Raw genomic sequence first — 12,860 nt, forward strand, 5'->3', positions numbered from 1 at the left:
CCATCCACCTCACAGGTGTGGCATATCAAGATGCTGATTAGACAGCATGATTATTGCACAGGTGTGCCATATACAGTTTTACAAATCTAAAAATGCAAAATCTGCCTTTTCTGTGTATGCACATTTTTAGGATGAAATCTATGCAAAGTTTTATACATGATACCCTGGTGTGCCTATTAGCATATGTATGGTGATTTGTGGAATGGGTATAAACACTACACCTTTTTAATGAGCTGGAGCAATTAATGATATGTTGAACATAAATACAACTGAGGGATACATTACACATCAAGTTCAGCATAAATTATAAAACTGCTTTATTAGAGTCCTTTCAATAGAACAGATGTAGTCCAATACTGTGAGTCACTGAGTCATAAAACATCTTTAAATATATACAAAAAAAAATCTAAAACTGGGTTTGATGGCTGTTAGCTTTGCTTTGTGCAAACGAAATTTCCCTTAGAAAATTAACATTTGTATAGCGTCATCAACTAAGGGAAATCCAGTGTTACTGTTACGTATCCGGTCCATGAACTTCCGTCTGCTAGCCATCAGAGGTCACCCTTTCCATTTTCATTGACTCTCGCACTACACACTGTTGCATATCACCCCGAACTACATATCCCATCATTCATTGCACTGATTGCACACTGCACTGATTGCACTGATTGCACACAGCTGTTTCATATCACTCACTCACTATTTAACACTCACTCTGATCCCTTCCCTCTGCCGAGTATTGTATGCGTTTATCACTCTCTTAGCGATAGCTACTCTACGGAGCCTGTTTCCTTTCGTTAGCCTTAGCCTAGTCTTGCCTTGTCTGTTTCCTCGTCTTCTGATTATTGCCTGTGTACTTCGGATTACCTCTCTCGTCTTGCCCTGTTCGGATACTGTTTGCCCCTGCCTGGACCTTTGCATTGTTATTGGATAACCCCTCGTGTCAAGCCCTCTGGATATTGTTAGCCGCTTATCGACCACGCCCGTTTTGGATTACTCTTCTGTCTTGCCCTCATTATACCTGTTTGCCCTTGTTCGACCCTGCCTGTGTTTCTGACCTCTCTGCTTGAATTAAAGCTTGCACATGGATCCGCACGTCTCACGTCTTGTCAGCCCCGTAACAGTTACAGTCTGGACCAATATCATGGGTTTATCTATTGTCATTATTTTATGAAATGCACAATGAGAACATAGAGGTGAGACATTCTCCTTAGATTAATTTAAAAAGGCAATGCATGAGTAATATCTATGACTGAAATACATTTATTACATTTAAATTTATTTACAGTGTAAAACACAACCTTAAAAAAAAACATGGGGTAACAACAGTAGCTACTTTCATTGACACTGATCATTATATCAATTATATAATTTTTTTTTTTAAAGTATTTAAAGAACATTAGAGTAAAACATGCCACAATCCCTATTTGTCCATATTTAATGATGTTTCTTGAGTGCTTCATGATTAAGTCAGTATTTTATACTTACATTAATGAGGAAGTGCTTTTGTGCTCCACAGCTGAAGACTTGCTTTGATCAAAATGTTCGGCTACTAGACAAGCTCTCAAAATGTCCTTGGTTTTGTATTACCTACATGTAAATTCCCACATCAGCAAATAAAAAAAAAAACAGTTTGATGATCAGTTTTTCTAAATGAAGGGGAAAAAAATCACTTGTAATCTCTGCATGTAAAGCAATCTGCTTTCACTTTCATTTTGTCAGCAAGGTTGCCAAATATGTTTGAAAAAAAACAAAAAACATATCATCATAGTTTTTACACCGTTTGGTTGCAAGAGTGAGTAGAGACTTTGATAAGACTTTATAATGAAATTTTTGGTGACACTTTATAATAATGATCAATTATAAGTAATTCAAAAATGTTTTGCTAATGGTTAACTAATCATTTAAACAATAATATACATTTATAGATGATTAATAAGTGATGTTTTAAGTCATCCAAAAATGTTTTTGTATGTCAAGAAATGATCGTATCATTAGTAAATGATTATCATATCATTAACTAAATAATTATTGATATATTATAAATTACTTATTTTCACAAATTTGTTGCTGTGACTATTATTACATTACATTGCTCTAACATTTTCGATGTTGTTCACAAATAGTTTTTAATCAATTTTAACATTAACACAGCAGAACAGACATTTGCACTACAGATTGAATGCATCTTGATTTAAGAATTTTTAGGTATTTTTTGGACTGGAAACAAGACAACAAGAGTAAGAAAAGCATGTTTTGCAGTTCAGATGGAGATGCATCTTCCTGAATATTAAACCACTGAATCTGTAAATGACTGAAAATTACCTGTTCAATATTATAGGTAATGTATATATATTTTTAAACAGACTAAATATTTTGGAAATGAAATCTGGAAGGTGAATATGGATTAGTGCATTTTTAATAATGAAATTGTGTATAAATGTATTCATTTAAAATAGCTTAAATACAGAAACGTTAAATTTCAGACCCAAAAATGCAAGCCCTGGAAATACAATGTATTCAGATGCCAGCAGTGTTAATGCAATCCATTTAATTTTGTTTCAAAGTCATGTTTCACACACTGGAACATTTTAGTCATGGTTATAAAACTGATTTACCCTACCAATAGTGTTCAGGCAGTGATTGATCACACAAATATTGTAACTATTTACCTTAACCTCTACAGAGAATGTGTGAATCATTCATTATGATAACAATAAGAGCTTAACATTGCAATATATTGATAACTATTATGATTAAAGCTAAGATTAACATTGATTATACATAAATGAATACAGATAGGCCCATGATCCATGTAAGAATATACACACTTAGCTATGATATACCAGACGACTGAAGAGAGATGTAGTTTTTACTGAACAGTCAGACATAGAGCAGTGATAATAGCGATTTGTCATGATTAACTGACTAGCAAAAGAAAGCAAAGCACCAAGATGATCAGAGAGGAAGCAGTCGAGGCACTGGAACTGCAAAATATGTCCAGACACTCACTGAAAGAGCAGAGATACAAATGGGAAGATAAACATTATTAATGCAACAGAAAAACACTCATTTAACTGCATATATTTTAATAATGTACATTTGTAAGGTGCGTGCAATAAATAAGTTCACAAACAAACGACAGAAATCAGCAGTTGTGTGAAAGACATTCATTTGAGTCAGATCCTGATCCACAGAATGGCAGGTTTTGGATTTTGTGTTTCAGGATTTGTTTTTAAACAATCTGGCATTATTATATGGTGACACTGCGGGTTTATGCAGATGTATTTGGAGGTTATATCCTGCTTTTGGCCCTCAACATATATTTTTCACTTTAGTTCAAAATCACGCTCATTGTTTGGTGCAGTAACACTTTATATGAGGAAGACATATTCAGTTTTTACGACTTTTGCCTCAATAAACTCCCAATTTACTGGTTATTAATAGAGCCCGACCGATATATATCGTTCTGCTGATATTATCGGCCGATATGAGCCTGTCACCGATATATCGGTATCGGCGAATATGCCGCCGATATGAATTTTTTTTTTTTACAGAACATACAGTATAACGCAGATAAAATGCTTGAAATGGTGTAATTACTTAGTTTGTCCAGCAGAGCGCGCTCCATTGTTTGCTACTGGCGACCTGGATGAAACGCTTTAAAGCTCAAGTCTATGGAAAACCATTGAAACTTTGAACAGCCATATCTCCGTAACGGCGCGGCGAATCCGCACCAAATTCGGGGGTTCCCTTCAGCTCGAGGAACCCTCTCGAACACGAATCGAGTGTACGTCTAGAGGCCCGCTTTCGAATGAGACCACCGCTGCGTCAATAGCCCCCGGGGTTCGGGAGTTACGGGCGGTTAAATTCGCGGTCCAGTGCCGACCAATCAAGCGATCCCGGGGTGCTACCGACACGCAGAGGGTGGCGTTCGAGAGGGCTCCTCGAGCTGAAGGGATCCCCCGAATTTGGTGGAGATCCGCCGGCGCGTTCTCGAGATAGTGACACCAGTCAACACTTTCACTTCAGTAAGTTACATTCAAAGGGCATTAAAGTGTGGGAGACGTGAATTTATATTGTATATATTTACAGTGTTTATGTATATATATTCTGTTTATGTATATACTGTATTATATATATAGTACCAGTCAAATGTTTGGACACACGAATGGGAAAGTGTCCAAACTTTTGACTGGTACTGTACTATAATATACACAAAGAATATCGGCCGATATATCGGTATCGGCCTTTTTTTACTCCCTAATATCGGTATCGGCCCCAAAAAACCCATATCGGTCGGGCTCTAGTTATTAATAGTTAGTTAGCTGGGATGTCACTTAATGACTTAAAAGTAATGTAAAGTGAAGTAATGTTGTAGTCTTACCCCTCAGTGGGCTCTGCTGTAGGTTCAGTGGGAGTTGATGTAGTTGTTGAGATCGGCTGAGGTGTGGGAAGAACTCTAAACAACAAACAAAAATACCGTTAGGTTTTTATCGTCAAACTGAGGAGCCATTCATCTCAAATCAATGTAGCCTAGTGAAATGTACATTCAGTTTAATTTAAAATAAACTATGTGCAAATATCCCGTCTTGCTGGCAAAGGCTGTTTACACTAACAGAGCAAATAAACTCGAGTCCAATTAAACACAAAATAAAATGGAAGGCTATAAAATTGCACCCGTTTCTGAATGTTTCTTTATAGTATACATAAAAACCACAAACGTAACATTCTGTAGGCCTAAACGATATTATCATATTATAGCCTATAGTTTTGCTTCAGTTGGATGAGGAAAAAGTAATGAGTAATATTTATATAAATATTATTGTTATGAATGGCTCTAGAAAGCACAATGTTTACAACAACAAAAATGTAAATGGATTTCCCAAGTCCTTTTTACTAAGTATTTGTATCAATTATTTTTTAATTCATATTACATTGTAAATAGGCTATTTTATATTTTCTCAAAATCACAGCATTAAACATCCAGTTAACAAATGATCAAGACACTATCATAAAACAATGTTAATTCTATGTTAAATAGGTCTATATAATGTAACAATCTGTAAGACTAGTCATATTTCAAGACCTAATCTACAGCAGCTGCTGGCTGTTGAGCTACAGAATGTTGTTTCATGCGCCACCTGCTGGATATTGTGTGACACACAACAAAATTATTTTATATGTTACATGATATAGCATAATATGCTGACTGTTGGGATCACAGGAGTCGCCTGCACCTCTGACTCACATCTGTACCAGTTGTTGGACGGTTTATAAACTGAACAGAATTGTGGTGAACTAATCAGAGATATTAAAGTACACTGTAAAAAATGACCGTGAATTTAACGGTAAAAAACTGTAAAAATGCTACAGTAAAAACCTGTTTATTGCATTATTTCAGTTTCACGTGTGTTACCGTGATGGTGTTTAGTGTTTGTGTGAATGACACTGTGCACCTTCTATATATGTTATTATTTAAAAGCTGCTTGTGATGGGCTTTGGTTCATCATGTGATTTTCTCATCACCCCCTGCATTTGGTGGTTATCAGTGTATTACAAAGGTACAAAACAGATTTCAGTACTTCAGTAGGTTGGTATATTAACATTATATCAGTTAATGAAATTACGGTATTTAACTGTAGATTTAAGTTAAAACCGTAAAACCTAAAACGTTGCTACCATATTTTTTACGGTAAGATTCCGGCAACCACAGTTGCCGTTTTTTTACCGTAAATTTTACGGATTTTTTTTTTTTACTGTGTATGCTAATGTACAGTCTAGGTACTATTAACATGCATTGAGGAGAACCGGTCAATGAACTTCTCCTCCTCCAGATCACCACCTGTTTATCTTTTGAGTTGATTCTGGAGAAAGGCTCTTCTGCACAGCAGCGCATGAAGTTTTTATATACAGTATGTCGTTTCATTCTACCGGCTGTGTATTAATATACTGTATATCTTTGCCTGCATTAAAGGCATTGAGAATCTTTCCGTTTATGACTGATAATGCTGAAAGCTAAAGCGATTGGGACTTTCATTATATAAACGTTTAGATTCAATCCTGTATTTTCCTATCAGTTCTCAGAAAGGCTTTTACCTTTAAAGGAGGTTAAAGAATAACAAAAACTTAATTATATTGGAGTCAGATAAATAACTGAATTATGCATGTCATCCGTTACCTGCTTTATGTTATGATTATCAGTTCAAAACAGTAACATAAGCTTCCAGCCTTACATGTGTGACTATATTCGCACAATACAGCATGTCTCTCCTATGTTATTTCTTAAATATAGTGTTTATTTTTAAAGAACTTATTTTAAGTTGTGTATTTTGAATAAGAGTGCAGCAGAGGTTAGAAGGAAACTCGCCTTGTAGCACATGGTCCCTGCTGGGCGCTTGCGTCAGCAGAAACGTTGAAGTTCTTCACGGTTACTTTAGGGCAGGGTAGAGAGTCATTCTGAAGCAGCGCTGAGATATCTGGAATGATGAACAACATTTATAGAGATGATTTTAGAAATAATGCTCCGGTTGCTCTTAATACAGCAGTTAAACTTGTTCTCTGAGGTTCCTTCACAAATCCCACCTTGCATGGTGAAGAGCAATATGAGGTCTCCACCCTTGATAAACTCTCTTCTAGCGAGATCTTCTCTTGTTAGGAGCTTAAAAAAGACAGGTCCATTATAAAATACTAACTCATCACTGGTGAAGACTGGACATTTTCGAGGTCTGTCCCAGAAATAGGTGCCATCTGTTAGAACAAAACATGGCTTTTAAAACAACCTTAAAAACTACAGATCAAACCCGCTGTCCAGTTTCTTCTCAAAGTCTCTTATCTGCCATATGAAGGGACACTGTGTCTCTGAAATATTGATATCGTCCAGTGAGAAGCCTCCACTGGAGGTTCCAGCTCCTTTATGCGCTTCAAACACAACTTGGAAAGACTTATTTGCGTTCAGCTGCACATGATGCAGCTTCCAGTAATTCCCAGGGGTTTCTGCAAGAAACTGAAGGTCAGTGACACTGAAATACAGGACTATATGTTGTGTGATATGTCCAGTTGTGCAGGAAGAGACGGACCTGTGATCTGATCCATGAGTCTGAGAGCTCCTGTGCTGTCTGCTTGATTCTGCAGCTCTCGGATCCAGATGTTGAGCAGGTCGGACTCGTTTCCGCTGTGATAGTAGTAGAACTGCAGACACTGGACTTTGCAGTCTCTCGTAGGGGTCACTGTCTTGCTCTCCAGTCTGGCTGCGTCGCCCTCGTTTCTGCCCTCAGTGCTGAAGTGCATGAAGAAAGACGTCCCTGCAGGCATCAGAACAGCTGTATAGTGTGTGCAACTGCAAATGTGATGGAAGTGAAGCATTTCTTTCTGACAATTAAAGTAAGTCTCTTCCTGTGATGTCCAAGCAGACACTTTCCATTCGCTGACTGACTGTAACAGATCTCACCGTTCTGTTCTTTGCCCAAGTATGTGTGGTCGGTCACATTGATGCCACTCACTGACTTCTCTCTCTGCCAGCCGTAACCAGCAGCAGAACTGACGCTCATCTCACACAGAGATTCCTCATCAAAACTACAGTGGTCGAGGAAAGAGACCGAGGAATCTGTAATGCAAACAAACAAACACTGACGAATTTCTATTCATTAAAATGGTCCTTGGTCTCAAATACTGCAACCGCAAGTTCAAGAGTCTTGGAATCCACAAAATAAGAAAACAACACATTAAATGAAAACGGTCAAATACTCACTGCATTTGTAGAGTTTGTTGAGCTCAGTCGCATCATGTTCGCTCATTTCCATTAGTTGTCCGATCACGTCTTGAAACTCAGGACTCTTGGTGATGATCGTGGATCCGTTACCGTTGCTGAAGGCATTTTTATCAAAATGCATCACAGAGTAATAATCATATGGGGTTTCTTGGGTAGTGGACACGTTCTCACTGTGTTTATTGAAATAACTCTCATATCCTAAAAATAAAGAATATTGCAGTCATTAAGGTGATTGTTTATAAGGCATGACTTGTAATACTGAGAGTCAGTATGGAAAGCAAATCAATCTAAGTACTATTTTACAATGCTTCCTTAAAAACAATAATACAAATTTATAATAAACTGATGGTGCAACCTTTCACGATGTTTTCATATTTGATTGTCACGTAATCATCTCTGTCGTATCTCGAATGCTCGTGGTTCAATCCCAGAGCATGGAGAAACTGGTGCTCAACAATGCCTTTTCTTCCACAGTCCTCTCCAATGGAAAGAGTCTGTCCTCCAGGAGACGAGCGTCCGATATATGACCAACACCTGCGGAATAACTCACAGTCACACAACACATAGCTGCATAAAGGTAACAACATTACCAGACAAATTAGATTGCCTATACTTGTTATCAGGGGCATGTCTAGAGCATTTTAAATTGGGGGGGGGGGGGCTGTGGCACTGCAATAAGCACTTAACTCGTAAGTATTAACTAATAAAATAACTAGAGAAGGCTGACTATAATCAGCGTGCAGTGGGACATACTCGTCACCTGAAGTAAAAAAGCTCTTCTGGTCTTCAATGATGCAAGGACAAATTTTGAGCGTGCTCAATATCTGAGAGAGCAGAGCCAATTCATGAGAGAACAATGTATATTTAAAAGCGCACGTCCAGTTTTGTGTGAAAGCGAAGGAAATCCGCTTGCGAGTAGAGAGATTACTGCGCTCTCGCCATTTGTCATTAATTTAACAAAACACTATAGAAATCAGCTAAAATTAAATATAAAGAAGAGAAGAAAGCCGTCCTAGCTGCCTATAATGCCCGTGCCAAGATCTACCACTGCCAGATGCAGGTAGAAATTTACATCTGGTAGGAACGTGCACCTGGGGTGGCCAACCAGATTTCAATGGGGGCCCCTGCATGTTATAACAACAAACTTTATAAAAACTGCATTTTATTTGATCTCCATTTAACAGTGGTGTATAAAGTACCTGAAAGCCATACTCAAGTAAAAGTACAGATATCTTACCAGAAAATGACTTTGGTAGAAGCTGAAGTCACCGTTTAGAACATTACTGGAGTAAAAGTCTTAAAGTATGTGATATTTATTGTACTTAAGTACGAAACGTATTTTTTAAATCTTAAACATACTTAAGTATTGAAAGTAAAAGTACAAGTAAATGCAAATCAGGTGAACTTCGGATTTTCAGATCCGAGTCCTATCAAAACCTGAATGAATTAATAATAATTAATTCCCTTACAAATTTAAGTAATCAAGTTATTACAATATATATAAATGTTCATAGTAGCAAGATTGTGTTTAGTTTTAACTTTTACTTTTTGAGTAAAAGTACAAGCAAAATGCAAATTGGAAAGGAGCAAATATATATATATATATATATATATATCCTTTCCATTTTGCTTGTACTTTTACTTTCAATGCTTAAGTATGTTTAATATTTAAAAAAAATACTTTTCATACTTAGGTACAATTAATATCACATATGTTCCTTTCTCTTTGGAGTGTTACAAGCTCTTGGTGCATAAAGAAGATCTGTAAATTTGCAAAATCTGCATCTGAAATAGCATTTAGATGTATTTACACAGTTTAATGTATCTCAGAGGAGACATGGATGCATTTAACCTGCAGTTACAGATACATAAATAGGCCTAATGTTGTTTTTAACATAAAACGTTGAATACTGCTATCATCATTATTATGTATTATTGCTCTTTTGTTGATTTTTATTGCTCCATTGTCCTCATTTGTAAGTCGCTTTGGATAAAAGCTTCTGCTAAATGACTAAATGTAAATACTGATATTTGAAATAATTTAAAACATGAAAAAATAAATAGTCGAAATGTGAAATTAAAACCGCCAGTAGGTGGCAGCAAGTGACTGTTAATGAGTGAGTCATTGAGATTCAACCGATTCGTTCAAACGACTGATTCATTCAGGAACAAAGCATTTGACTGTGTTAATGAGTGAATCACTGAATCATTTATTCAACCGATTCGTTCAAAAAGCTGATTCATTCAATAAGTAAACACCGTCCATTGCTCAGAGACGCAAAACAGTGCTGTGATATTTGTTTGGAACTATTTTCATTGGCAAAATTGAGCAAAAACAGGCAATATTGTGTCTGAAATGTAAGTCACTTAATGCTAACTTTATCAAACTTTTATAAAATGATTATTACATTTGTTATGCTGATAGCCTATCTGGGGGAAAAAATGGCACTCTTTGTGTTATAAAGATTAAGTTAACTATATGAAATTATATAAATATAAAAAGAATATAGAAGCATTTTTTGCTGTCTACAATTTAGAATGCCTTGAATTTTGAATATTAATAGACTAATAAATCAACGTGCGTGTACTCTTTGTGTGATTTAATGTTAGCCTACTTGATAATGTCAGATCGCATATCATTACAACAACACTTGCCATATTATCGCAGATATACTGTATATCGCACACCCAGACTCGACTTCAGTGGAAACTGAAATCATCCGCGGTTGTGCGCGCACTTGTTTGCAGATGAGCAAAGGTGTTTTTAGGAGTCTTAACTTGCAAGCGCCAGACCACTGATTCGTCAAACCTGCTTTCCTGCAGTTCGTGTTCTTCTGACTCCTGACTGTTTTGTAGCAAGTAACGAATATGCTTCGGGGAAATGTATCGGCGTAAAAAGTATACATTTTAATTAGGAAATGTAGTGGAGTAAAAGTAAAAGTTGGCTGAAATATAAAAACTCAAGTAAAGTACAGATACTCCCCAAAAAAATACTTAAGTAGCCTACTGTAACAAAATATTATTACTTCGTTACATTACACCACTGCTTTCAAGACATATTTCAATATTTTCATCCCAAAAAATACTTAAGTACTGTAACGAAGTATTACTACTTCGTTACAGTACACCACTGCCATTTAATTACCATTGAACAATATGTGTTTAAACACCTTATCTGACAAAAGCCTTTATGAGGAAAAGTGAAGTATCTGAACTTTTGACGTAACTCAAATAGTTTACTCTAGACTCTTCTGATATGGCAGGTGCTATAGTGAAATTGTATAGTATATTACTAGTATTTGTTGATTATTAGCTTGATTCCGTACCCTTTATGACTCTCCACAGAGATGTGAAACTCTTCTGCTGCTCGGGGCTTAAAGTCAACACATGATTTCAGTCTGAACTGCTCGAAGGCTCTCAGAATGACTCCTCTGTCGTTCATACCTATAAAAACAAACAAAACTGAGTGGACAACAATAGAAAAGTTACATTCAATATTTAAAAGTTGAGAAATCTGAAATCTTACTGAGATTTACACTCAGCTCATAGGGGACAGGAATATCCCACAAGGACTGATCACCAATAGCGCTCCCTTGCCTAGGCTTTAAAGCAGATCAATTTAAGTGCTCTGATTACACGCGCGCACGCACACACACACACACACACACACACACCTCCATAATGTCTCCTTCTATGAGATTTAAACCTAATGCCACAAGAGAGTTCAGTTCACAGTAAATATGCATGAATAAAAGTATTTCAGTTAATACATTTTTGAATAAAATAATAATTTCTAAACAGAAATAGAGAAAAAGTTACCATACCGCTAATATAAATGTATTTGGGTTCTTGAGATAATATAATAGTTTTACCTTTGTTTATATCCGGAATGCTCTTCCATTTCTCTAAAATGTCTTTGAGAAAATTATATTGAAGTCAGCAAAAGACAAAGAGAGGGAATGAGTATTGTGTGCATTGCTAGAGAAAATGTAACTCTATGAAAGTGAAATGATAAATGATAAATGACAGCATCAGGCAGTAACGAGCAGTTAAAACAGGGTACAGAACATCCTGCGCCCTGGAAACTGATCACAATAACTGAACTTACAAGTTTCCTCGATTGTGACCTGAGAACATGAGATATGAACACAATGCTCAGTTAAAAGGAAAAATAGATTAGTCTAAAAAATCAGCTGTATATTGCTTCATCAATGACTGTCTAACTTACCGCAGGTAAAGCATGATGAAGAGCCAAAGCCATCAGCAGAAGAAAAGCACATGGATGCATTGTCACTGGAAATCAGAATGAGCACATGTGATTGACAAACCTTCATCTTATCACTCAGAAACCTGCAGGCATTGTTTAAATTTAATGTAGCTATATATACTAGAAGACCACTAATTCAGGAAAAGAGGGACACCTACCAGTTTCCAGTCACTAATGAGACCGGTATGTGTTCAAGTGTGAAGAGAGTGAGTCTTTTAAGCTTCATCCACCCCACGGCACTCCCCTAAAACCCACCCTGAAGCTGACTGGAAAAACTGGCTTGATTGAAAAATGAAAATGACAGAAGAGGCTGTCTGTTTGCTCATTTTGGACTTGACTTAAATATTTCAGACTCACGCATTGCTTTGTGTTGAAGGAACACTCCACTATTTTTGAAAATAGGCTAATTTTCCAACTCCCCTAGAGTTAAACAGTTGAGTTTTACCGTTTTCGAATCCATTCAGCCGATCTCCGGGTCTAGCGGTAGCACTTTTAGCTGTAGCTTAGCATAGATAATTGAATCTGATTAGACCGTTAGCATCTCGCTCAAAAATGACCAAAGAGTTTCTATATTTTTCCTATTTAAAACCTGACTCTTCTGTAGTTACATTGTGCACTATGACCGACGGAAAATGAAAAGTTGTGATTTTGTAGGCCGATACGGCTAGGAACTATACTCTCATTCCCGCGCAGCAAAGTGCCTTGATTATTACGCCGGAATGAGAGGATTTGAGAGGAAATCAGGACATTTTCACACATGTAAGACACATCTTCTGGTTTAGATCAGTGGTGTTGAGAAATAAAGCAGCAGACAGTAGATAG

General features: G+C 36.7%; 1 protein-coding gene across 1 annotated transcript; it reads right to left on the minus strand.

Moving 5' to 3' along the window:
- Positions 1 to 6,790: 6,790 nt before the first annotated feature.
- Positions 6,791 to 11,454, minus strand: LOC107677797 (meprin A subunit beta-like). Its single transcript, XM_016472833.1, has 8 exons — positions 11,446 to 11,454; positions 11,298 to 11,373; positions 11,098 to 11,215; positions 8,127 to 8,305; positions 7,751 to 7,969; positions 7,451 to 7,606; positions 7,080 to 7,304; positions 6,791 to 6,996 (listed from the first exon to the last, which is right to left on the minus strand). Exons 1-8 carry the CDS (start codon positions 11,449 to 11,451, stop codon positions 6,791 to 6,793), a joined length of 1,185 nt encoding a protein of 394 aa, XP_016328319.1. The 5' UTR covers positions 11,452 to 11,454.
- Positions 11,455 to 12,860: the final 1,406 nt, after the last annotated feature.

The sequence above is a fragment of the Sinocyclocheilus anshuiensis genome, unplaced genomic scaffold, assembly GCF_001515605.1.
Source record: "Sinocyclocheilus anshuiensis isolate Anshui unplaced genomic scaffold, SAMN03320099.WGS_v1.1 scaffold1198, whole genome shotgun sequence".
NCBI classification, from domain to species: Eukaryota; Metazoa; Chordata; class Actinopteri; order Cypriniformes; family Cyprinidae; genus Sinocyclocheilus; species Sinocyclocheilus anshuiensis.

What these genes read in the sequence shown, in the direction of transcription:
- LOC107677797 (XM_016472833.1), bottom strand. An exon ending in TGAGCTGAGTGTAAATCTCA is followed by an intron (nt 11,216 to 11,297) that starts GTAAGATTTCAG and finishes TTGTTTTTATAG; the next exon opens with GTATGAACGACAGAGGAGTC. An exon ending in CAACAAACTCTACAAATGCA is followed by an intron (nt 7,607 to 7,750) that starts GTGAGTATTTGA and finishes TTTGCATTACAG; the next exon opens with ATTCCTCGGTCTCTTTCCTC.